The sequence below is a fragment of the Equus quagga genome, chromosome 10 (genome assembly GCF_021613505.1).
Source record: "Equus quagga isolate Etosha38 chromosome 10, UCLA_HA_Equagga_1.0, whole genome shotgun sequence".
Taxonomy (NCBI): Eukaryota; Metazoa; Chordata; class Mammalia; order Perissodactyla; family Equidae; genus Equus; species Equus quagga.
Genome location: NC_060276.1, coordinates 87,346,888 through 87,374,397, shown reverse-complemented (window position 1 = coordinate 87,374,397; position 27,510 = coordinate 87,346,888). Strand labels below are relative to the sequence as shown.

At 41.2% G+C, this 27,510-nt stretch overlaps 1 protein-coding gene across 1 annotated transcript in view; it reads right to left on the bottom strand.

Annotated features, from left to right (window-relative positions):
* Window positions 1–6,054: 6,054 nt before the first annotated feature.
* The window catches only part of MAOB (monoamine oxidase B), a 118,918-nt gene continuing 97,462 nt past the window's right edge, over window positions 6,055–27,510 (bottom strand). The window contains exons 7-15 of the mRNA XM_046674183.1: window positions 26,488–26,637; window positions 25,302–25,461; window positions 19,703–19,799; window positions 18,603–18,656; window positions 16,308–16,365; window positions 13,253–13,350; window positions 8,745–8,856; window positions 8,101–8,163; window positions 6,055–7,052 (exon numbers count right to left, since the gene is read on the bottom strand). Of these exons, the coding sequence (XP_046530139.1) occupies window positions 6,900–7,052; window positions 8,101–8,163; window positions 8,745–8,856; window positions 13,253–13,350; window positions 16,308–16,365; window positions 18,603–18,656; window positions 19,703–19,799; window positions 25,302–25,461; window positions 26,488–26,637 (945 nt within the window). The 3' untranslated portion in view covers window positions 6,055–6,899. The remainder of the gene's footprint in view (window positions 7,053–8,100; window positions 8,164–8,744; window positions 8,857–13,252; window positions 13,351–16,307; window positions 16,366–18,602; window positions 18,657–19,702; window positions 19,800–25,301; window positions 25,462–26,487; window positions 26,638–27,510) is intronic.

Below are 27,510 nucleotides of genomic sequence, written 5' to 3'. Positions count from 1 at the left end.
ATGGCCTAGAGGTAAGACAGTTAGTTATGTCAAACTCGAGCGCATAAGCTCAGTGCCACTCAGCATTTTGCCTTGCAGGGAAATGGATTTTCAAGGAGAAGAAACTGAACCAGAATGCTTAAGGAAGAAATGGTTGAGAATTAGAGAAGAAAAGAAAGGTGAAAGAAGAGGTCAAAGTGATCATGGATGGAAGCCAGAGGCTGAAATGTCATTTTTCTGGAGTGGTATATGACCTGTCAGTGACTCACTGCATAGTCTCAGCAGAAATGACAAGAGCAATCACATCAGAAAGTAGCAGCCTAAAGTAAGTGCAGGGTCTGATTAGATCAGTTATTTCCAATACAGGAGCTTGGCTTCTAGTGTCCACAGGCTGACATGTCATGAAGATCATTCTCCAGGAGAATTTTCAACTCAGATGAGTCTTCCTCAGCATTTAAAAAGCAAACTAACAGGAAACAACAAAAAACCAACAACAAACCCACCACCACATTACACCAACTTTTCTACACAGTCCCTTAGAGTCCAGAGCATTCTAGACTACTCTATTTGGTTACAAGGTTTAATATATTGTTGAAATGAGGACTTGTCCTTCTTAGTTTGGAGCCAAAGCTTAGAAGTAAAGGGATCTTAACAGATTGTCCAGGAGACAGGATCCTAAAGAACGTGTAGTGACAGAGGACTGGGCAATTGAGAACATGCAGAGTTGAAGTTTGAAAGGAAGCAGATAGGAGGGAGGTGAATGTTGGCAGAGGAAATACACCTCTGTTAGTTAAGTACCCTCAATTTCAATAGAAAAACTAGGGGAAACGAAGAAGTAGGGGAGATCAACCCACTGTGGTTCAGTCAAGTCTCATGATGTCTGGGAACATTGATCATTGCTATTGAGATGCCTCAGTAGGTCAAGTGACACAGCAGTCACTCTACTGTCACCCCCTCAGGATCAGGCATCACTCCTGTGACTTAGCCTGCTTCCTCTTTGTCCACCTTCTCTTCATCACTGCCACAGAAAGGCTTTGGGCCAGGCCAACTCATGGGCCATTGGCCACTCCTCGAGTTCTGTCTTTGACTCAGGAATTACCCCTGGTCCAACTGGTTGTGGCCAGAGTAATAAGATCACAAAAGCAGGTGACCTATCTGCAAGGATCCATTTCTGACCACTTTTTTAAAAGGAGACCACAGACATGGGAAGCACTTAGTGTTTCACAGACACCCTTATTGCATAAGACCTTCCAAATAGATGGGATTTACCCTAGTTGTGCAGCCTTGAAGATCTCAAATTGGGATGTACTCTTATAACTAAAATATCCACAAGAGGGTCACATAAACAGATTTTTTTCCCCAAGATTCAGAATCTCTTCCTTGGAAATACACACAAAAATACACACAAAAATACACACAAAAATGCCATATTGTGCTTCTCTTAATTTCTCTTTTAAGTTGTATATTGGCCCCTAGATATAGGGCACCTCTTGGGCACCACCATATCCTCTCAACCTGTCTTTACACTCCATTTGCTATAGCAACCAGCAACCAGATGTGCAAGTTACTGACAACGTCTTCCTCAGCAGCCATTCTGATACACAGGCAAACCTGGAAGAGTAAGGAAATTAACACTCCAGGGAAAACTCTGATCAATGGGAGACAAACGCCTCCTTCTTTGGTTCCCTCGGGTGATCTATTCTGAGCCACATTCTGCGCGGATCCTCAGAAGGTCCCTGGCAGGACTTGTCCCCAGTAGCCCACAGCAGTGACCAATTCAATAATGCACCCTTGGATTGTCTTTCCCTCCTTCCCCGTTTCCCTCCTCCTAGTCCTACTTCTGCTCCCTGAGATCACTTCCCAAATTGAATTATCTGCATAAAAACCCTCGTTTGAGGCTCTGCTTTTAGGGGGGCATCTAGTCTAAGACAACCATGCTTTCCAATTAAGATAGTCTTTCTTTGTACAAGGGGTTCCTATGATCCAGGAAACATGTCTTACTCTTTAATTCGTTGAATTAATGAGTAATCTTCAGAGAGCAAAACCATTTCCTTTTATTCCAAGTACTTTATGAGCATCTTCTTTTCACCCCGATATAGCTGAATACCTGAAAGAAAATGGAGGAAGAGCAGCAGTCCTATGAGAAGGACTCAACTCCAGGATCTCCAAGCGCTACTCTACCTTTGAACTAGTGATTCTTAGCCCTTGGCTAAGACCATCACAGGGAAGCTCCATGAAAACACTTTCTCTCTGTCTGAACTGCTAAATTAAACTCTCCATGTAAAGCTTAGGCACATGAGTCTTTCCAAAGTACCCCAGTAATTCTGGTATGCACCCTCAGTTGAGAATCACTGATTTAGACTCATGAATCTACTCAAGAAGGAAACAGGACCAAACAGGTATTAGTGCTACCTCAACTAAAATATAGTCAAGAAGACAACTGACACTTTCAAAATGAGTATGATGAAAAATGAAAATTAGCTTTCTGCAAAGGAGGGCACAGAAGCACTCATTACAAAGAGTAAACAGGTATAACAGGATTGTTATAACAGGATTGTGAAATCCAGAATGATAACGAAAATGACAGGAATCCATTCATTTATCTTTTGAGACACTATGATGGCACCATAGGAGATATAGAAGATGAAAAGATGAATGGAAAACAGTCTCTGCTCTGAAGAACAGATGATAATAACACCAGTGCATTGAATGAGATGTAAAGAAATCACAATTTTATTTATTTTCCACTGTTCAGTGAGGGAAGTTTCTCCTCTTCTTGGATTCGAAAACCCTGGCAGCTCTATGACTCTATCAATCACTCCTAAGTTAAACGCAATCTTAAGTTTTCTTTAAGTCACAAACCACAGTTTCAATTCAATAATTTGAATGTCCAATATTGTGGAACTTCAAATCTCTGAACGTGACTTAGAGTTTGACTTTCTCCCCTCGTCCAAATAGGACCAGCTTCAGGGGCTGTTGTGCCATCTCACAGAAGCCAGTGGTTAACTTTTCCTCTCCTCCTCTACTCTTTGCTTAGCTTGTCTATTGTGGATTCCGGGACTTCAGGGTTGGGCATGGAAAGGCAGGAGAGAAGAGAGCTTACAGAACATTCCTACTTGATGGGTCCTCTTGTAAGATAGTTTTATATGCTCTGGGCCTGGCTGTCATGAGAATTGACTCTTGTGGGGGCACTTGTGGGGTTTTTTCAGAGACTCTCAAGCGAGCCCTTTCTGACTCTGACTACCCCAACACAGGCAGTAAATTTCTTTTGGTTAGTCAATTTGACTCCCATTCTGCTTCTGTTTTCTGGCAATCTCTGTGGCATTCCCTCACTCTCTGGTCAAAAGCATCTTGAGCAGGGTCCAAGGCATTAGATTCCTCAGGAGTGTGTCAAGCTCTCAAAGGGGTCTCCCAGAAACCCCTCTCATTAGACTTGAGATGCGAAGGTAACATGCTGTCCCTCCCCTTTAGGGTGACTTAGACTCAGAGCGTGGCAGTTCTGAAGAGATCTCTTCACAAATCTCCCCCTTCAAAAACCCCTCCCCACTCTTCTTATACCCTCAAAACTGGTGAGGAGTTTCAATAGAGAAGAAACTGGTTTTTAGGTCTTGCCTTTAAAGTTTCCCATTTTTCTCTACCTCAGGATTTACCTTGGTAAGTGATATCTAATGGAACTTAGCACCTCAGGTAAACCACGTAATTTAACAAGATGGCATAATTGCGATGTCATGTGGTGAGTGCTGGCATTGGGAGAACAAAGAAGAGGGCCACCTCACCCAGCTGGAGGATGAAGGGTCCAGGAGCAGGAGATTTCTGGAGAAGGTAATTCCTTATTTGACTCTTCCATTTTTTTTTCATTCAATGTCTTTTTTTTCCAGTTTTATTGAGATATAATTGACACACAGCACTGTAAAAGTTTAAGGTGTACAGGATAACGACTCGACTTACATATATCATGAAATGGTTGCCACAATAAGTTTAATTAACATCCATCACCTCATATACAAAAAAGAAAAAGATAAAAATATTTTTTTCCTTGTGATGAGAACTCTTAAGATTTACTCTATTAACAACTTTCATATATACCATACAGCAATGTTACAGGCCAGCCCTGGTGGTCACGGGATTAAGATTCAGTGCTGTCACTGCCGTGGCCTGGGGTCACTTCCCAGTCAGGGAACCACACCACCCGTCTGTCCGTTGTCATACTGTGGCGGCTGCATGTTGTTGTGGTGCTGAAAGCTATGTCGCCAGTATTTCAGATACCAGCAGGGTCACCCATGGTGGACAGGTTTCAGCAGAGCTTCCAGACTAAGACAGACTGGGAAGAAGGACCCGGCCACCCACTTCTGAAAAGATCAGCCATGAAAACTCTATGAATAGCAGCAGAGCATTGTCTGATAGAGCACAGGAAGGTGAGAGGATGGCGCAAAAAGAACAGTCAGAGTTCAGGTTGCTAGAACTTGGAATCGACTTGAGGGCACTAACGACAAAGTCAACTTGAGGGCACTAACAACAAAGTGTTACCTATAATCATCATGTCGTATGTTACATCCCTAGTACTTATTTATCTTATAACTGGAAGTTAATACCTTTTGACCATGTTCGTTCCCCTTCCCCCAACCCCTCAACCTCTGGTAACCACAAATCTGATCTCTTTTTCTATGAGTTTGGTTTTTTGGGGTTTTTTTAGGTTCCACATATAAGTGATACCATGCAGTATTTGTCTTTCTCTATTTCACTTAGCATAATGACCTCAAGGTCCATCCATGTTGTTGCAAACTGCAAGACTTCCTCCTTTTAAATAATATTAATATTTATTAAATAATTTTCCATTGTGTACTTATATATATACCACAACTTCTTTATTCATTCATCCATTGATGGATGCTTAAGTTGCTTCCATGTCTTGACTATTGTAAGTAATGCTTACAATAATGTAAGTAATGAACACGGAGGATGCAGATATCTCTTTGACAGTGTTTTCATTTCCTTTGGATATATACCCAGAAGTGGAATTGCTGGATCATAGGGTAGTTCCATTTTTAATTTTTTGAGAAATCTCCATCCTGTTTGTTATACTGGCTGAACCAACTTACAACCCCACCAACAGTGCCTGAGGGCTCCCTTTTCTCCACATTCTCCTCAGCACTGGTTACCTTGTCTTTTTGATGATAGTCATTCTAACAGGTGTGAGGTGATATCTCATTTTGGTTCTGATTTACATTTCCCTATTTGACTCTTTCTTAATGGATGTGTTGGAGTTATGTAGTAACGTGATGACTTTGGGGGGGATATTTTTTTGGAGGGAGCATGCTCAAGAAGATACCCCTATGTAAAGTAGATTACATTTTTAGGCAGATTGAAAAAACAAAATACAAAGAAAGTCTTAGTGGGTTCTTTAATTTCCTCATTTATTCTCTAAAGTTCCTATAAATTTATGAATGTAAATGCACCTGTAAAATCAGAACTCTATACTATTATTGATTAATCCCGGGGCATTTCTTAAATTTCACTTATGCTAAGAATAATAAGCTTTGTTTTCCAAAGAACTGTGTGAAAATGGTCATTTATAGATTTAAACTATATCCTGATAAAAACTGACCTTGGGAGTTGAGAGGTATGAGTAGTTTGAAATGATGATATCATTTAAAAAGGAGTTCAAATAGGATTTAATGGACTGTGAAACTGTAGTTTTAAATTAATGAGTGTACCTAGTAAAAAGTTTTTTGCACTGATAAGGAATGTGAAAGGTCAACTGAAATATTATAATTATCTTAATAGCTAAAGCATCTTGCTTATTAATATGTCAATTATTTTGACAGTTTTTTGGGGAGGTGAAAGCAAGGAGCTCTGTCTTTTAGCATCCTTATCAAATCATTATAAATCATTTACCAAGTGCTCACACGCATGCTACCCATGATGGATGGTGCAATCAAAATGCATGCATCATCTGGGCTTCAAGGAAATTTTGACTGAATGCTTTAAAGTCACAATTATATGCCTAATACTAGATCTTGATTTGATCTGTCAAAGCTTTGAAAGTCATTACCCAAAAAGAAAAGACAACAGACATCTGGTCAATCAACTTTATTTTTAATTGCCCAAATGTGTACTGATCTTTGTAGCCAGACATAATGGAGGATACAAAAGGAAGAAAACACAAGATTCCTCTCCTCAAAAAGATGAAAATCAGCTGAAGACACATTGCACAAGACAATAAGACTGAATAAGATGAGTAGCATCTGAGTAGTGCAAAACAACTTAGTACAGATTAAACCCACAGAAAGGGACACCATCAGCAACTACAGCAGGGAGTGGAGGAGAGTGACTGGGAGATGCATTCTGGGAGGTGGGAAAAGCAATAGACCTATATGCTAGTCCCCAAAATATCAGTAGCTTGTTGTGGACCTTGGACACAAGTTCCACGTCTCTCGGCTTCAGTTTGCTCAACTTTAAAACAGAAGATGAGGACTAGACAGTCTCTAAGGTCTTCCAGCTGTAACAATACAGGATTCTAAGGACAAATACAGAGAACTTGGAAGATGAAGATGTCACAGGTAAGAAGGACAAGCACAAAGCCACAGACATGGGAAAAACTAGTTTTTTGTGCATGGGCAAGGTGTGTCGTGGGACAGCAAGAACCTTAAACAAGCCTGCTTAACTACTGTAAAGATTCTGGGGGCAGTAAGCTTGGAAATGGGTGAGACAGAGTGCTAAACCAAGTAAGGGAGAATAAGCAAGGGCCAAAAATGGACAAAGAGATACTGTGTTTCCTGTGGTTGGAAGTCTGACATAGCTTCACGCTTCCCTCCTCACTCATCAGTCTTTATGTCTTCATGGAACTTTATCGCAACCCCTTCCCCAAACCCACATACCCAGTAGAGTAAGAAGAGGATGCAGCTACAGGTGCCCTCTCTTTAGGCCCGCACAAGTAGCCCCCTTTTGTGGGCTAGGAAGCCAAGAGCAGCTGCGGAAAAGATGGTGGTCAATCCAATCAGCCTCAGCAAGCCTGGCACAGAGGGCAAATGTCTCTCCAAGAAGGTCGTGGTAATAGGCTGCGCAGGGACATCCTGGGTTCAGAGAACATCTGGTGTCAGTACAGGGCTTGTGCACTTTGCTCCAGAAAGTCTGTATTTCCTCCAGTTCTCTGAACATGACCCACTCTTGCCAACCACTAGGCCATTAAACATAATGTTCTCTCTGCTCAGAACACTTATCCCCAATTCCCAGTGGCCCTTTTACACTTAACTTATTCTGACTCATCCTTCAAGTCTCAGTTTTTATCTCACTTCCTCAGGGAGCCTCTCCTGTGCTCCCAGGCTAAGATGGGACCCTCTTTTTACATTCTCAGCGTGTCTTCTTCATTGTACTTGTCCTTTTTGGTTATCATCTGTTCCCCTACCACATGTTGAGCTCTGTGAAAGCACTGCCGTACCCTTATCACTGTGGCTGACGCAGAGTAGGTGCGCAGTAAATACTTGTCAAGTTGAATGAATCTACGGTCCACTCAGCCCTCCTCCCACCTCTGACGGAAGCACTAAGAGAATGACTTGGACTGGCAGGGCTATTCTTTTTGACTTCACACTTGATAGAGAAATAACTTTGACCTTTTTGACCCCTGTCCTCTACAATGCATTTCACTCTAACCTCTATGTGTCCTTCCTTCCAGTCAGGAAAACTTCCTGGGGTTTTATCATAAAATGATAGCGCATATATTGAAAATGCATTTTTAATCTAAATCTGCTCCATTTCATTCCAACTCTTTGCCCCGGGACAGGGGGTGCTGACATATCTTCCTTTCATTTCCTACCCCCTGCTGAGAATCAGCAGGCTAGAGATTTATTCATCATGCATTTATTGAGTTCTTAATGTCTAGAACTCTCTGACCAAAACAAAAATCATATTTTTTCCTAATAATCTGCAATGGATGTGGAAGCTACAAATTTATTAAAGTTCTTCTAAATCTCTCACCTCTACCCTAATCCAGGGTATCTGTTTAAATATTCATGGATTGAATCACTTAGAGAAAGGTATGTGAACATATACAAGTGTGTTCTTTCACAAATAATTGTTTTTAGAGGAAAGAGATTTAAATTCACGAAATAAAATATAACCTACCACAGACTCTGGTTCTGACTGCCAGATTTCATCCTCTGGGATCTTCCCCAGGGCATGCAGGATCTGAAAAAAAGAGTACCTTGGCAAATAACGAAAGTGACACCATCTTTCTCCTAAACTGCTCTTTAAATAAAGGACCAACTGAATGTCTCTTGGGATATTCATCAAAAACCCCAGGGTTAAAGCCAACATAGTCCACTTAACCTTTAAAAGGCTCCAAAATGTCTTTCATTTATGGTGTAAGAAGCTCCAACCATTGGGCTCCCCATAAAATTTAGTAGTTGTGAACACGCCCTGATAGAGATGAGATCAGAGGAATTGTTGGGAAATATATAAATGAATTCTGAGTCCCAATATAAATTGCTTGGTTCTATCATATTAGACCTAGGTTCTCTCTCAAGGATAGCTGGAGTGATCTTTTGCCCCATGGGCTCTTTTTACCTTGGGTGACATGATAGATATTTTCATTGTTACTTCTAGGTTAAGGTGTTCATTTCACCTGAGACTACTGTTAAAATGGTGTTTCATATGTCTTCAGATGGAGGTTGCTGGAGAGTTGGTCTCCAGGATCTCAGACATCTTTGACCTGCTTGTCAGGCCCATGAGTTGCCTCCTTCCCCACAGCCTGTGACCCCAGGTCCTACCTCTCGGGCTGCTCTCTCCCCGGCTTCCACAGCCCCCTCCATGTAGCCACTCCAGTGTGTGGCAGTCTCGGTGCCTGCGAAATAAATCCTGCCCACTGGCTGGCGTAGAACCCTTGAAACAAAAGCAAAGAGGTAAAAGTGGTCAGTCTCAGAGAGCCAGAGACGAGCCTTCCCATGAAGACCGAGGCTGGTCAGCTTCTTCTCAGATTCTAAACATCAGGAGTACATTGTCAACAATGGAATAACGTTCATAGCTTCCTCTAGCTCTTGCATGATCCTTGTCATAGACAAAATGAAGTAAAAGCCAAAGTCCACTCCTGCACCAAGAGCTAATAGATAAATGGACTGACATCAATGGAGTGTGTATTTGCTTTCCCTATATGAAGTGAGGGATTGTATGAGCCCAGTCATGTAGTCACCAGCTCTGAGCAAGGCAACACGTGCCCCCAGTTCCCTACCTGGTATTCCACCAATGAATCTGGCAAATCACTTCCTCTCACTGAGCTCTGGCTTCCCCATCTCTTAAATGGTATGGTCCAATGATTTCTAAGACCTTTTCCGTCATTAACACGCAACAAATCTGTGAGTCGGACTATGGCTCCAAAACTACCATTCACTGAGCACTTACCTTTACCCTGTTAAGAGTTTTACTATATTACATCATAAAAGTTAGTATTTGTTGGGTGCCAAGCACTCTTCTAAGTGTATTAATCTTCACAACCCTATAAGGTCAGTACTATTATTACCCCCATTTTGCAGATGAGAATATGGAGATACAGAGACTGTGGTGGACATTGTGGTGCACTGCCCAGACCCCCTTCAAGAATGAAGGACTTATTCCCAGCTGCTGGGAGTGCTGCCAAAGATGGCCTTCTGATATCAGTCCTCTTTGGAGATTGTCTCCACTGAAGAAAATTGCCTCACTCAAAGTCATGCTTCCTTCCAGCAGCAGTTGCATCCAATGACTGATTATCACAGGGCTATAAAGACCCGACCCCCTCAATCCAACTTGAAACAACTCTTAAGGGCCATCCTAGCTCCAGACCTCCCTGTGGGGTCAGCTGAGGCCTTCATTGGAACTGCATCACAGCTCAACCTCTCCCTCTGCCCACTCCTGCTTCCTTCCTCTCATTTATACAAGTGTTGATACCAAGGGTTCTCCCTGGTACATATCCTATATGCTAATCTTTGTTTCAGAGTCTGCTTCTTCGGGAATCTAACCAGCAACAAAGACAAAGTAATCTGCTCTAGGTGACAGCTAGTAAGTGGCTGAGCTGGTATTTGAACATAGGCCATCTGAGTCCAGAACCCACAGCCTTAACCACTCGGTTATACTTCTTCCCTCTATTGAATTATATCTTTAATCTTTTTAAAGAACTCTATGACATAGCTACCATTATCATTACCGCATTTTACACACGAGACTTGGAGAAATGTACGGTGACTTGCCAAAAGCCACATTGCTAGAAAATAGCAGAGCTAGGTTTGAACTAGGTCTGCCAGATGTCAAGGTCTCTGCTTTTATCCTTTATGCTTTGTCTAGTGTATCATCATCACTACTTAACAAAAAGGACTCATATGCTACACAAAGGGACAGAAGTGTCATAGCACTTGGCTTCTAAGAGGGGCAGTTTGTCATTACCCTGACAAAAATACCACAAGGGAAGCAGCGTCAACATATTATTCATCCTATCCCAGGTTGGCATTATATCAGGTAAGGGATGTGGATGTCCATAGCTGACTCTCATGCTCTATCTTTGTAAATACTGCGCACCACCAGGCCTTTGATCAGAAAACCAAACAGCTGACTTGAATTGATAGGTTTTCCTTCACCAGGCCTTATTGTAGCCATCAAGAAAAAAAGCAATAGAAAATAAAAGAGAAGATATTATAGAATACTGATAATAATACATGGAATAATCTGGAATGATCCATAGCCGGCATGGGCCGGAGAACCTAAGGGTACTCAAGAAGGGTTCCGCAAGAGAAGGTAAATTTGCTTTCTCCATGTTCATTAAACAAAGTTGCTTTCTCCACATGGTCACTTTTTTCAAACAGAGGGAACTAACCCCAAATTGGAAACCTCTGGGAGGCCTGGCCAAATCCTAGAATTAAATATTAGAAAAGAGAATAAAGTTAGAGAACCAATCACACTAACAAGTGGAATGTAAAAATGTAAAAACCAAGAATTAATTTCAAACAGACAAAGATATTTTTCCTCCACCTGTCATGTGGAAATCTTTCCCTGGGGGGAAAAAAGTCCAACAGCTGGAGAAGAAAAATCCCTGCCCCTTCTTTTGCAGGTGAGTGAATATTTAGTATATATTCACAAAATGGGTGTTTCTCTTAGCTTGGTGCAGTAAAATACTTGCTTATGTGTTTTACTGCTTAATCGCTATAATCAGTTTTTCAGTCTATCCAGAAGTAAAATTCCTTAAGAAATGTGTGTTTATTTTTTTTACTAAAGTTGTACTGTCAATGGTGTCCTCTGTCTTCCATCTAGAAGCAGAACATTTACTGTGTATTTCCAGAGCCATGAAGATAAAACTCCTTGTAGTATCCCAAAGGTCATGGACCTGAAGGGTCAAGGGAAGCCCTGTGGGCCGGTAGTCCTTACTCACGCTGGGAGTTATGTCACTAAGATCTGCTGTGCCTTAGTTTCTACCCTACAAATGGAAGCTAGTGATATGAAGCCTGACTCATGTCCTTGGGAAGGAATAAAGATGAAAAAGGACATCACTTGTCACCACCCATGCCTGATACAATGAGATTTATCTTGCTTCTCTCAAGTGGTCAGGGTCAGACCAGTGCAGGTGAGTGTCCTTTTTGCTCCCCCTACCCCATTGCCCAAAAGGCATTTTCCTGACACTCCTTATGGGATTGAGCATGAAACTTGCCACTCCGTGGTCAGAAATCTAATCACATCACAAAACCGAAAACAAAAAAGGTTAAGTTATGTATTCCTGAATGTATTATATGTGGCAAAGGATTCTATCTATCTTTCTGATTCTCCATTCCATTCTCAATATCACCCAGAGCCCAGCCATGCAGAACTTTTCCCCAGACATTTCATGACCTGGTAGGATTCCAAGCATTTGCTCCTACAGTTCCACCTGCCTAGAGTGCATTCCCCTATAGCCTTTCTCTGCCTTCTACAATCCTTAGATTTCTCTAGGTAAGGCTAGCCCGTCCCTCCCTGGGCCCCCATGGTATTTCTACGCCCCTCTACTAGAGTGCTTACCACAGTACGTTAGAGTCAATGTTTGATATTCCTTCCTCTCCCCAGCCCAATCCCAGCCCCCAACACTGTTAGCTCTTTCACAGCAGGGAGGGCTTTTCTCCATACGGACGTTTTCAGCAGAGTGCTCGGCAAATGGTTGGCACTTAACTAATAAATGGGGAATGAAACAATTAATACTGGCACATCCTGTACTCACTATATCTAAAACTTAACTTAATGACCCAGGACCTAATCAGGTGGTGCCCTCTGGCCCCAGAATGTTCTCGTAGATGATATTTTGCCATTGTCAGGAAGATAAAGAAAGTGCTAATCCAAGTCATGATGCATCTTCTCACAAGTGGGTTTTAATCCTTCTCTGACCAGCTTTCATGGACAGATTGGTTAGCCATTTACATTTACTCAAACCCTCTTTTCATTGCACACTCTCAACGGCTTTTACTCACTACTCTACATTTCCTATTTGGTTCCGATTGAGCTCCTGGCATCAAATTATTGCTTGGTTTAGTATTACTATAATGGTCATAATAATTACTGTTAGAGCAATCATTCATACCTTGTTGCTGTCAACAAATACAATTAACTAAACACCAATGAGTCATCCTTGGATGCACAACACTGTGAATGTTAAAAGTCAATGAATTGTGTGTGTTGAATGGGTAAATTGTATGGTAAGTGAATTATATCTCAGTAAAGATGTTGGAAAATAACTCATGCTCTCATTAACATGCTGCTTGTTGTCTTTGTCTGCCATCTTGTCCTTTTTATTTACCTGCTAAGGAAAGTGAGGTTCAGAGAGGAGAAGTGACCTGTCTATGATACCAAAGTTGGTTATTGGTAGAATCAGGACTGGAATGTAAGTCCCTTCATTCCAAGTCTAGAACTCATTTTGCTTTTATAATGCTGTACCCATGTTGGAGCTTACACAGTTCCATTTGAGGAAGTTTTACTGAGCTCTAAACTCAGTATTAAGATACTTCTGACAATATAAGTGAACCTGCTGACCGTCTAAATTCCAATTCCTATGCTGCAACCTTCTTTGGTTATAGTGATTGGGATTGCTCCTTCAGAGGAATTGAGAGAGAAAGGCACCACCATGATGCAGAATTAAGATGACTTCATTCATGAGATTCACAAGATACAAAGGAAATTGGGGATTTTTTTTTTTTTAGCATTTGCAAGAAACAGGATAAGAGCTACATGAACCTATTTAAAGTTTGGATTCAGGCTCAGGGAATTTCACTTAGAGCTTAGTATATGTTTACTCTACCTTCCATACTGAGTCATGATCCCTGGGGGGAAGTAGGTTGTGTAGCAGCCCCCTGAGTACTGCTCCTCACACCAGTTCTTCTCTTCATAGTGCACCGGCTGCAAGACAGAACGAAAAAAACTCAAAGAAGACTCACAGGAAGCTATCTAGTCTAGAACAAATCACAGTCTTGTCCGCTTTATATTGGAGAACCAATATATGGCTGAAGTAGAGCCTTATTATCCTGATGTTTTTAGAGATATGTCCTTGGGCAGGTAAATGTCCCTGGTGATAAACTTTTAAGTTCTGACTTGAGAAAGTTTTCTCACTTGGTTCATTCACGTCTCAAGTGCTGATCATAAATTGCAATTGCCTAGTTCCATTTTTAAATTAGTCTTACCTATTGAGAAGTTTGCAGTGCTAACGGTTTCAAGGCAAGTTTAAAAAAGGATTTATGTTTACTGAGTGGGTGGAGCAGGAAAAAGCAGAAAAACATGTCTATCAAGGAAAAAGGATGACCAGATTTGTGTTTCTCGTAGAAGTGAGGTTTGTTAAGGGAAGTTAGACGAACTAATATTTTTGCAGGATATAGGCACTTCTGTCGATGGTGGTACATGCAAAAACCATTGGCCTGAAAATACGTTTTTGCCATGAACAGGCAAAAATTAGCTGAGATCTTGCAAAGCTCAAGCTCTTTATTAAAATAACTAAACATAAACGTTATCATTAAGCATTATTTTGAAAAGATAAAATCAACGTGGCAAGTTTAAAGAGAAAAACGTTAGTTCAAAAATAGATTTTGAAAAACTGTCTTATTTAAAAAATTCACAGTCACATATGGGACTTTAGATAGTCATTTGTACCCTATCTTATTTACAAAGCACAAGGCCATGCCCGAGAGGCATAAGTGGCTCCAGGCCTCTAGGGTTGTTCCCTGCCTCATGCCCAGCCCTCTTCCTTCTGCATCTGAGGGTGACAACCACCTCGTGAGCACTCTTCTCTGGCTGTTTCCAGCCAGAAGAAAGATTGGACTTCATCTTTCACCTTTCCTTGCTCCAAGAACTTGTTTCCTTCCACACAACAGACACCAAAGCAAGAGTAGAGCAAGTGCCCCTTGCAACGCCAAGAGCAAACAAGGACAGGAGCAACTCAATTGTAGCATTAGCAATCATCATCCACATTCTTCTTAGAAAAAGACACTTTCCCAAATTAAAAATGATCAACTGTTTCGGAAATTTGAGAACAATTGCTTTCCTCTCTAACTGGGGTTCCCAGATAACTATCTCCCAGGTTGTTGAAGGAATCTCCAATTACAAAACACTGCTGACTGAGAATGTCTCAGAACGTAATTTCAAAAAAGCTTGAGTATCTACCAGGGTAAAATCTCCTGAACAGCATTTTTAAACAGAAAAACCAGTAATTTTTTTCCTGCTTTTTTTTTCTCCCCAAATCCACCCTGTACATAGTTGTATATTTTTAGTTGTGGGTCCTTCTAGTTGTGGCATGTGGGACGCCGCCTCAACATGGCCTAATGAGCAGTGCCATGTCCGCGCCCAGGATTCGAACCCTGGGCCGCCGAAGCGGAGTGAGTGAACTTAACCACTCAGCCATGGGGCCGGCCCCAAACCAGTAATTTTTAACAGACGTAAAATGACTTTTTTAGTGTGCATACATTTCTGGTTCTGCTACTTCACTCACACTAACTACCCTTGAGCCTAGAGGCTACACTCAGAATTAAACTTGCTCAGTGGTATAGGAGAGCAAAAAATGAATCAAAACACATTTCTCATTAGGACCGTTTCTCTCCAAACCAATCAATTCATCATCTTGTTCATTTGCTGAGAAAGAACTTGAAAAATCCTCAAGAGCACGTGTTTCACCTATACCAAGTGCAGGAAAAAAAATCTTGCTTTAAAAGAATGAACAAAAATGACAAATTCAAAAGCCATAGCAACTTGACTAGGAGGAAGCAAGCCACTGCGAAGCTGAGCAAGATTAAGCGTTAGAGTACTAATACTAAGCTAAGCAGCTGCTCAACTAGGGCATGGCATGCACCACAGAGATTTGGATGCAAGAGGCTTAACAAGTTAAACATTCTTAGCCCCCTCGTTAGATTTTTCTCATGCTTTAACTGCTCATTTGTATATCGGTCTCCACTGTCTTCAAATGCTTCACGGAAAACAGGATTTAATCATCTCTTTCAAAAGGTGATTTAATCCATGTCAAAACATTTAAAACCCAGCAGGCTGGTGAATGTAAAGAGAACACCAATCCATTGCTTTAAACATTGATGAGGGAGGCGGTCATGGCTACTGGTTATAAGCCCATTGGGCCCTCTGACTGTCACCAGATGCCCCTACCACACTGCCTACCCCACCCCATCCCTCCTCTGACCAACTGAGGGGTGCTACTGGTTTCACTTGAAGATCACAGTTTCCTTAGGCTACTTCCAAAGGTGCCTAGGAAACTCAGCTGACAGGGTTCACCTTGAGTCAACCCACGTGTCTTCCCTACACCCCTAATGTTCAACGATAAAACAAGGCAAAAAGGATGTGCAGGAGGGAGGCAGGCCACCCTATTTTTACCTGCGAGACAGTGCAGGGTTGGGTGAGTGTTAGGGAGTGCTTCTATGCTAGTTTATGTACACAGATGAGACTCTGGTCTCTTTACAAGATCAACAGAGAAGGAGAAAGCTCTTTTCATCCCCATCATGGCTGCTAGGATCTAGGAGCTCACTGAGGGTAGCAGAAGCTCCCCTCTTCTACCCACTGACAGAGCTGGGAGCAGAGTAGTCCAATGCTGTGCTCTAGGAAGAGCTCAGAACTCAGGGACAAGCATAGCACCACCTGAAATACAACAATGTTGCAGGGTCCCTGAGCAGTCACCAATACACCCAGGGCCCATACTCTCTGGGACAATTTATACGTTGACCAGCCCTATGCAGACCATTCTGAGAATATATGAGGGAAAACAGGAGCTCTCAAGCCCTATTTGCGTGGGCCTATCCCTGAAGGGCCCCTTGAGGACAAAGCAAGATCTTTTTCTCCCTTAGGAAAGGATTGGGAGGCAGCCTTACCTGCAAAGCTTCTTGGGAGCCCAGAACTTTGGCATACAGCTCACAAAGTTTCTTCAACCTATGAAAGGAGGGGGGGAAAAGACAAAAGTGAAAATGAAGGCAGGAAGGAAGTGAAAGAGGCACTATCCCCTCGTTCAAAAAGATTGTGAGCTATTGCTTCCACGTGACATTTCATTTTAATTTTTCAAAAATTAAAATGCATCACTGGGGGCACATGACAATTTATTCATTCATTCAAGAAAACACTGTGTACCTCTTAAGTGTCAGTCAGTCTGCTAAGCACTAGAGATTCCAGGAGGAACCAGACACACCCATGCTCACTCCCCTTTCTCCCTCGACCCCACTACTAGGCAAAGGGCAGAGTGGAAAGAAGGCGGCGCAGGAAGAGATCTGAATTCTGCTGCTGCCTCTTCCAGACTATGAGGTCTTGAGCAGGTTACTTAAGCTCTCAGAGCTTTAGTTTCATCAACAAACTCACATTATTTTTTCATTAATGATGTAAAACAGTGTGGTCCCTGGACCAGCAGCAGCAGCATCACCCAGGAACTTGTTAGAAATGCAAATTCTCAGGCCTCACTCCAGACCGGCTGACTCAGGAACACAGTGGCAGCAACTGTGTTTTCACAAAGCTTCCAGATGATTCTCAAGTTTGAGAATCACTGATATAAAGCATATAAAGTTCCCAGCCCAATAACTGGTACATAATAAATGCTCAATAAATGGTAGCTCTTAAGAAATTTAGCCTCATGGGGGAAGAGGACGTAAGCCAAAGGTCATAATTAGTCAATTAAGGTATGCAATTGTAGTTACTTCGAGTCTGATTTTTACAGAATAATAATGCTAAAGGGGATCTTAAAGATGATTTAGAGTTAGGCCAATGAGTTTCAAAAGTATTATTATTTAAAATTCAGGAGCTCTTTCTAAGAACAAACGTAACTAAAAATGCCTAATTTCCTCTCCCTCCTTCTCTCTCTTCCTTCCTGCTTTCCTTCCTTCATTTTTTCCTTCCTCCCTCCCCCATCCTTCCCTCCTCTCTCTCATTGTTCTTTCTTTGTTTCTTTCTAATTTGTTTTTACATAAATGGAATAATTTGGTGCAGAGGAATGGTCAGACAGAGCAAAGCAATAAAACTAAATTCACAAATAGAACCAAATACATACGGGAATTTAGAATTATAAAGGTGGGCATTTTAAACCCATGAGGAAAAGACAGATTATTCAATAAAATGGCACTGAGACAAATGGCTACCCATAAAAGAAATAAAGCTGGACTCCTACAGGACTTATTACACCAAAATATAGTTCATAAAGATCAAAGATTTTCATATAATAAATGAAACTATAAATGTAATGAGATAATGGGAAATTTTAAAAATAATCTTGGAATAGGAAAGACTTTTCTATGAATGCTGGATCATTCAGAAGCCATGATTTAAAAGATTGATAAATTTAACTTCATAAAAAGTTAAAATTTTATTATGGTATGAAACAAATAAGCCGTAAACATGATTGAAAGACAAATTGGGAAAAGATTTGTTCCAGGCACCGTTCCAAATCCAGCAGTGAACCAACCAGACAAAACCTCTTACCTTCATGGATCTTAATATTCTAGTGGGGACATTTTTAGGTGAGTGGCCCCATCAGACCTCCATAGCACTGGCCAAGCACAAGGGTGGTAATAGTCACAAAGGAATATGCTAATGGAGAGGAAGGAATGAGCCATAATGTAATTCAGGGGCTCTTAGTGGGTAAGTATGTTATCAGTGGTGGCGTCGGAATAAATAACTGGCAGTGGTGAATTCTAATTGCTGGAAGAAATTGCCACCTCCAGAGAAGCTAGTCCCTCCGTACCTGTAATCTGTAATTGTTATGCATCATTCATGCAGGATGCACTACAGACTGCCCTGAAATGCACTCGTTTGTCTACCTGGTTATCTCCTCCCCAAGGAAATTGTCAGCTCCTGGGCTATATCCATTTTTGTGTTTTCCATAGCTCCTTGCATGGTATCTTACATACAATAAACTCAATAAATATTAATCTGAATACTTGTTAACTTAAGTTATCAGCTCTGTGCCTTTATACAAGACCTTATAATTAACATAACACACACATAGCATTGGGGGATACACATACTATTAGACAGTCTTTAAGTTAAAAAGTTAAGTAAAATTGAAAGGCAGGCACAAGGCAGAAAGGAAGGAAAGGAAAGGAACGGGGGGAGGAGGAGTAGGGAGGAAGGAAAACGGGGCAGAGGAAGAAAGGGAGGGAAGAAAGGAGAGGCACGCTTTTTCTTACCTTTCTTCTTTGGTAAGACGGGCCAGTTTTCTGGCTTTGTGGGAAAGGATAAATCTAAAACATAGAAACAAGGAAAAGGGCAGAAAATTAATGGCTGCTTTCATCTTGACCTCATTTCTTTAGCTATACATATGGCTAGTGTAGAAGCTAAAAGTCAGCTAGAAGAAACAAATTATACACTAGCTTATTTTATGTTCAATGTTTTACTATTTATATATTACATTTCTGACACTGAAAGGCACCTTCTAGCTTTAGGGATTCAAGGGACAAAAAACAGATGAATGGCCATAGTTTCTCCCTAAGGTAATACTATGACTGACCCATCTCCCTCGACATGGGTAGTGAGAAATAGGAAGGAGCCCTGGGTCTCAAATGTTCATCTAAGGCCATGTCTGAGCCTTTCCAATTTCATCCAGCCCTTGCTCTTTCATTCTATCACCATGATGGTGTCTCCCTAGTGCCCAGCCTTCTAGAATCCACCTCCATTTCTAGCCCTATAATTGCCTTGAACTTAAGTGATCTCCATGTTAGGACCCTTGGTTCTCTCTGAAATAAACTTACGCATATCCTAGGGCCAATTTCAATTTCTGCTGCTCCACGTAATCACCCCTCTGGGCCAGGTTCTGGCCCCCAAGACATCCCCTATCTATACTGGTCTTCCTTGCCAACCTGAGGACTGGGAGGGCCTTGGCTTCTCCCGAGTGGGACTCAGAAAATCTCAGCATCCCATGAAAATACCAGTGATGCCCACACACTGTCCACAAGAAGCCTTCTTAGTAAAACACTCTAACTGAGCTCTTGACATCATGCTTTCGCAAAAGATAGCTTACCAAAATATATCTACTCCCAGCACTAAATATGAAGCAGTAAATTAATATAACAAATTTTAAAACGTTATTGGTATTCTACTTCCTTTCTAAATATTTATTCATTGGAAGACATTATTTTTAAAAAAGGGAAAAAGAACTTTTCTACTGGTAGATTTGGAGAATAATTCCTTTGGATAAAAAGTTATTTAACAAAGTTTGGGGCACATTTGTTAATAGTATGTAATCTTGTCAACACTGAATAGCATCCACACCACAACAACCATGCCTTACCCCATTATGGCAGCATAGCTGCCATCAGGTTTGGTATCATCCAATGTGTAGGCAATTGGAGCTTCCTCTCCTTCAATAATCATGGTTCCACAGTAATCTTGGAGAACAGCAAAATGAAAGAAGATATTCATCGCCCTATCAAACTACCAATAGCAGTTAGAATGAAGCACAAATTTTTCAACTTAAGAAGCCCAAGGACAGAATGTAAGATACGAAGGCAAACCAAAATGATGTCAAAAGGAAGGCTCAGTAGTCAACATTTTGTGAAAAAATCAAACTGAAGGCCTTCTCTGCAAAGGATAAAGAATATGATATTATGAATTAATCCTGGCCACCAATTAACGCAATCTTGTTTTTCCTGCCATTAATACTCGTGTCCCCTATTTTCTCTTTCATAAGAAATCAGATAAAACCAAAGATGTGTAAAAGATTAGTAGATTATTAGTACATAGTACAGTAATAGACTAGTATATTACTGTAAAATAAAAGGAACTGAATGTTCGCATTTTACGAGGAGCCACTTAGTCTATGTTAACTGGAGACAGAGTAGAAAGGACATGGATAACTAAAATCCACAGAGTCCCAAACCGTCATTTCAAACATGACCTCCAGAACAACTTGGGAAACAATTTCAGCTCATTCTGGACAAAAGCACTTCTCTCATGTCCCTCCTGAACAAAATATATGCAATTTCAACAAAAGACTATGACAGAGCAATGGTGAAAATGTCAGGGCAGAATTTGAAATGTTATAATAATATCCTACTACAGTGTACCACTCTTCCTTCTCCATCATTTACTTGCAAATTGAGGTTGTTTGAACAAAATTATGGTGGAAGACTCCGGAACAAATGTTGCATAGAAAATATAATAAGAGGGTTTCAAAATGAAGGAGAAAGAACAGAGACAGAACTTTGAGGGTATGCACCACCCCAACCTGTGTGTGAGCAGACACACCTGTAGGCCTTTTTACCTGCACCTGTTTCTCTCTCTCTCTCTCATCCCTCCCCACTGCCCATCCATGAGAATCAATGTGACAGTCAGCCACTGAATTGAGGGGTATTTGCATGTTCCTCAGGTGTGCTGGGGCAGGAAAAACATTGAGAAAAACTGAAATACGGAAAGAAGAGATGTTTAAGGTCTGTCCAAGACTCAAGAAGATTTAAGAATACAAGAGAAATAGCTAAGGAATCACCTGTTATAAGAAGACAAGAAAGAGAGGAGAAAAACAGGACAGGGTGTGATACGAGAAAAGAGCAAGTGCACACTGATCACGTAGGGGTCAGCTGGACCGAATGGAGGGTTAGCGGAAGACGCCAGCTGGCCGGGGTGGAGACCCTGCTTTCTGGGTGGGCTCCTTGGACACTTCCTTCCCACAACAAAGCTGCCCTCTGCACTACGCAGGTGCACGGGGCGAAAGTGAAGGAACAAGGGGCAGAGAGAGGAGTCATGTTCATGCCCGGACAAACCATGAGGCATCAGTGGCATTTCTATTCTTTGTAGGCAGAAAGCTCAGGAGCCCCACTCATGCACACAGGACTTCCAGTTTGCTTTCTCTGCCCTCACTCTTAAAAAGGAAGGGGCATTCAAGGACATCTAAACATTTAACAAAGCCCTTTAACAGGAGAAGCAAAGACAAAAGCAGAAGCCAACTAACAACAAACAAGAAGGAATTCTTTTGAGTGTGGGGGTGTGGAGGGAGGAGTTCTGAGAAAATGATCACGTTCATCTAGAAGAATAACTGAAGTTTACCAAGGACAAAATTACCAGAAAGATAACGAAGGGAGAATGTCCGACCAGATATCAAACATACTATAAAACCACAGTGATTAAAATACTACAGTGCTGTCACAGGACTAGATAATATAAACCTGCTCTCCAAAGTGGGGTGTGCCCACCTAGATTACACATCTAGGTAGTAGAGTAGGATACTAAAAATTCTTGTTTTTTAATTCAGCTTTTCAAAAAGTCTACTTTTACATATTTTATAATTATAACAATACATTTTTCAGAAGTCCATATACATAATTTAGGAATAAATATATACAGTGGTAGTGGATGTTTACATTTTTTTAATGTATAGGTCTACAAAAAATATCTGAAGCTCAATGACAAAGATCATTGGAATAGAACTGTTAGTCCAGAAAAGCCCCATGTATATATGAGAATTTAGTAGGGTGAAACCATCAGAAGCAAATTTTAAAAAACTGACACACCACAAGAAAATATTTACAACATATAAAGAAAAAAAAATTAAAGAGCAAAGAATAGGTAATTTACAAAATGATTTAATATAACCCCTAAGCCTTATTGATGATAAAACTTACAAATTATAGATAAATGGGATATTTTCCCCTACTGATTGGCAAAAAGTTACAAATATTATTAGCTTGGTCTACCCAAGTCAATTGACTTCAAAATTCCACTTTTACAAACTTATCAAAAAGAAATTCTCTGTCACAAATCTACAGAGCTATATGAAGGAAGCTGTTTATTGCAGCATGGTGTGTAACAGCAAAAACTCAGAAACAATCAAAATGCCTATCACCTGCAGACCTATTTGGCACATTGGGATAGAGCCTTACAGTGAAATACTGTTTATTCAGTTGTTGAAATGAGATAGATTTAAATGCAATGATGTGGAGAAATGCCTATGGCATACTATTAACAGGAAAAAGCAAATTTCAGCATAATATGTATCACGTTTTTAAAAAATAATGGTTTTGGGAAAATATATAACATTTATTTAAAATTATATTTGCATATAAGTGCTGTACATATTCTTTAATATATATTTAAAGTATATATATATGGCAATATATATGTACACATATATTTAAGGTATTACCTCTGCATACAATAAATCTCTAAGGATAAAAGAACTTAAATTTTCAACAGTGGTTCCCTAAAGGGAGGAGCAATATGAGGGAAATATTTTTCATATGCTTTCATTTTTTGAAAGTTTTATAGTGAACAAGTTTACTTCTGTAATTTTTTAAAGCAGGTATTGCTTCTGTCATTTTAAACATAAATTGATACAAATTAGATTTAAGGGAAAGTGTAAATGGTAAAGATGAGCAAAAGCAAGGAAGACTGAAAGGATTCAAGGTGTTGGTAACAGTGTGCTCTCTCCACATTAGTGGGGAGGGGAGCAAGTGTTGAGGTGGTTGTGATGGCTCCCACAGGGATGCCAGGAGGGTGGGGCACTGATGGTCAGGGCGGCTGGACTCAGGACGACTTGGTGGAAGGTCAGCAGAGAAGAGAGGTCTCCTCATTGCAAATCCACAAAGATGTTACACACCAAGGGACTGGGAAGCATGTCCCAGGATAATCAATCTACAAGTAGTCAAGAACTGGCCTGTATCAAAATGCAAAATGTTCCCTTCTCCTTAATAACCCAAACCATAGCACACTTATAAAACAAAACAAAGCAAAGAAACAAACAAAAATCTTGAGCAATTGATTGCTGAGTGCCCATATGTGCTACTCATTGTGGTAGGCTGCTTGAAGCTGCGACATTCACTCCCTTTTGTCTCATTAGCTCATATTCCCTGAGCTTTTGCGTTACTTGTTAATTACAGCGTCTTCAGCAGTGGCGTTGATAGTCTGACGCAAAGACCCTGTTGTGAGAGTGGACTTCCTCAGCTTTCATTCCCTCATAGAATCCTTCAGAAAACTGTTACTGAGAGCCAGCCCTGATGGCCTAGTGGTTAAAGTTTGGTGTGCTCCACTTCTGCAGCCCAGGTTCGGTTCCTGGTTGAGGAACCACACCACTCGTCTGTCAGGAGCCATGCTGAGGCAGCGGCTCACATGAAAAACCAGAAGGACTTACAAGTAGAATACACAACTATGTAGTGAGGCTTTGGGGAGTCAAAAAAAAAAAAGAGAGAGAGAGGAAGATTGGCAACAGATGTTAGCTCAGGGCGAATTTTTCCCAGGAAAAAAAAAAAAAGATAAACTAGGTAATCTAAACACTAAATTATAAAAAAAAATTGTTATTCAATCACTTAACAATTTAACAGGAATCATATTGGGTGTGAGTTTTGGAGCCCTCCTCTGTGTTTCTATAATCGCCTAGGTAATGCCAACACTGAACTCAACACGTTGTCATGCAATTATCAGTTTACATGACTGTCTTCCTCCCGAGTCTGGATTTTCTGGGCAAGGAAACACGCCTTTGAATTCCCATTGCCCATCATGGCACCTGTCATACAACCGGCGCTCGACAGTGGTCAGTTGAAGAAATACATTACTACAATAACTCAAAAGAAACTGAACATGTTTTGGTGACGCTCTCATGTCTACAATCATTTGTTAAACTGCTAGTCAAGTCTCATTACCAACAAAGGCCTAGTCAGGCCAAGCCTCTTCTTGAGGGTAGAGAACTTGGGTTTTCTTTTTGATACTAATACCTACCATGAACTTGCCTAGGGCATAGCAGGCCTAAGACAAAGGTTTGCAGACATGAATGGAAAGTTACAGATTCTCTCCACAAATAAAGGCATTCAAAATCCTTAAGAGAAAAATCCTTATTCCATGGTCCTAAACCTTATCTACTTGCCACAAGCCAGCTATCTAAAATGAGTGACCTGGGTCATGAGAGGAAGCAGCTTGGCCCCAGCAGGCTCTTCACCATACGTCACTGCACCGTCCTTTGCAAAAGGTAGATTACTTGTTCAACTGATGCACCAATCCAATAATAGTCCTAAATAGGATTTCCTGCAAAGGTGGAGAATCAGGAGGCTGCGATATGGCTGAGAAAGGGTAGGCAGAGGAAGAACGCCCCGAAGGTAAAACCGTGAAACTCCCTCTTTGCCTCCAGCGCAAGCTTCTTCCTGTGGTTTAGTTCCTCATTCAGTCCATCCTTCCCTTTGCCCTCAGTCCCAGCTACCAACTGTTCTCAAGTAGCCTCCTCTTGGAAGAAAAGTAGATGTGATGAGAGTAAATGTGATAAGACTCCAGCATGGTGCTGGCCAATACAGTAGCTGTGAGCCGCAGGTGATTTTTTACATTTGAATTTCAAGCAATTAAAATGAAATAAAACTGAAAATTTTGGTTCGGCAGTCTCACCAGCTACATTTCAAGTGTTCAATACCCACACGTGGCTAGTAGCTGCCGTACTGGACACAGCAACTCTAGATTTCCAGCATTGCAGAATCTAGCACTTCAGTAGGCATCCCCACAATGTTCTACCCAGTACAGTAACACACTTGTTGAATACATAGGAAAGAATAAGTGAATTTAACTCAGAATAGTAGAATCTCGACATGAAGGAGAAATTGGAAATTTTCAGAATCCCCACTTTGTGAATGGTTCTATAAACTCATACTTTAAAAAACTGTATTAGAAAATGTTAATAATCTATTTTTGTGGGAAGATTAAACTTTATATTGAATTATAAAAAGAGTTGATCATATTCCAAGGGAAGTTGTTTCCATGAGTTTGCGCCAATATATTTTATTTGACAGAACTGTACTTAGAACTTGGTCTAATGTTTTATGTCCAGCATTCTAATAAAAATAGTTACATGCAAATGCGCGTCTTTGCACCCAGGTTCTTGGACCTTCTCCCCAAGGTCTTCATTTAAGGAAAGTACTCACCTTTTTTCCTCCAGAAGGGCTCTTTATAATAAACCATGCACTTGATTACTGAACCCAAAGGCACACGAGTGATCAGCTGGTTTCTCATCATTGGGAGAGGGGGTTTGAAATGAATCTTCATGCCCAGAATAGGAGGAACAGCGCTAATCACATACTTAGCCTGGAAGAAAAACAACATGGTTAAACATTGTTGGTGGGTTGTTTTTGCTTTTTTTCCTAATGTTTCTCCCTCATTTTATCCTTGTCCCAGCCTTTAGTCTCTTCTTAACAGAGAAGCTGGAAGGATCTTGTTAAAACCAAAATAAGCCCTTATTGTTCCCTAGTTCAAAACCTCCAATGCCTTCCCATCACACTTAGAGTCAAAGCCAAATTCCTCAGTCATCTCCAAGGCTATACATGAAACGGACCCTTGTTACATCTCTGATCTCATCTCCTGTTACTCTTCCCCTCACCCCTCTTACTTCTGCCATTTTGTCCACCTTGCTGTTGCTTCATCATGCCAGGCTTGCTCCTACCTCAGGGCCTTTGCACTGGCTGTTCTGTCTACCTATAACACTCTTACCCAAGAGAGCCACATGGCTCAATCCCTCATCTCTTTTGGTTCTGTGCTTAAATATTACCTTTTCAAGTGAGGCTTTCCCTGACGACCTTATTTAAAATTGCATGACCAATCCTCCCACCCCACCTTCTGACACACCCTCTCTCCCTTCCCTGCTTGATTTTTTCCACAGCACTTATCACTATCTAGCATACTTTATATTTCAACTCTATATTTGATCGTGGCCTTTCTCCTTCACTAGAATGTAAGCCACACGAGGGCAGATAATTTTATCTGTCTCATTCACTGCTACACTCCCAAATCATAGGAGGCACTTGATATTTATCAAATCAATATTTTCTTTGGTTTTCTAATTATGTAGGAGCCCAATACAGAGGGTTGATAATATATATCTTTATAAATCCTCCCCAACCCCAAATATTCTTGTTCTCTTCTCCATTCTTTCAGATAGAGGTAGCTTTTCCATTTTGACAAAGAGATTGTGAAGTCTGGCACCTTCTTGGCTTTACTTAAGCTTTGGTTATTTAAGAGTTCATCTTTCTGAGGAGACATTAGAATAAGTAGAGAGGGCACAGGATGAGATAGAAAAGGTAGGCATGAGCCCCTTAGTTTAAGGCTCTTGGTCACCTCATACACTTCATGGTTCAGGGTCTCCACAAGGACATGTTCTCCTGTCTGGTCAATGTGTGTCACAGGCCTCTCCAGCTTCACCCGGTCCCCGAGGAGGTCCATTATCCGCTCGCTCACTTGACCAGAACCACCTAGAAATTTCCTCTCCTAGAAAGAAAAAAGGACTCAAGAGGTGGGCATGAAATATAAGAATGGGAATAAACCATTAAGCTACAAGTTTTCTTTGCATATCTTTACATGAGATGTATAAAATCTCATTTTGCTGTTGTGAATAGTGTCTTTCATCATTGTCTTCTAACTAGTGATTGCTGGCTTTTGACAAAATTGCAGGTTTTCTAACAGTCCCCTTCCAAGCTATGCTCTTACGGATTCCCAGGCTCCAACCTCAGCTGGACATCCTCAGCCTTACCCCCTTGTCCCACCTGCGTGGCCACTACCCCTGCTCCATGCCCTATCTGCATCCTTTTGTTGGGTTGCTGGGTCTGATGGAGCCCTACCTACCGCTGGGCCACTGCTTGCCTGAGCATATTGGAGCCTGTTTTCCTCTTCCCTGTCACTCAGGCTCAGAACCTCCCTGGCCCACCCACCCCCAAGTCAGCCTACTCCCTGCTGCAGGCTGCCCACCTCATCCTGGGTCAGGTGCCTGCTGCTTCTGTGGCCACCGAGGTCATTTCACCTCATTGCACCCACCTGTCCTGAGCCCTGCTAAAACTTCCAAATGTTCTGCATGGTTATGCACACAGTCAATCTGACTGCCTCCTCCTTAATTTTCAGTTCAGTTAATTTTTTAAAACACTATTTCAAATAGGCCTAGGAAGAAGAAGGAAAAGGAGAAGAAGAAGAGGAAGAAAGGGAGGAGGAGGGGAAGAAGGAGGAGAATGAGGAGGAGAAGCAGGGAGGAAGAGGAAGGGAAGAAAAGGAAAACGACTACCAAGCAGATGATGTAAGAACTCTAATCCACTTCCTACTGTGCCTAGCACAATGCCTTATACAATGCTCAGGAAATAGGCAATGAATGAA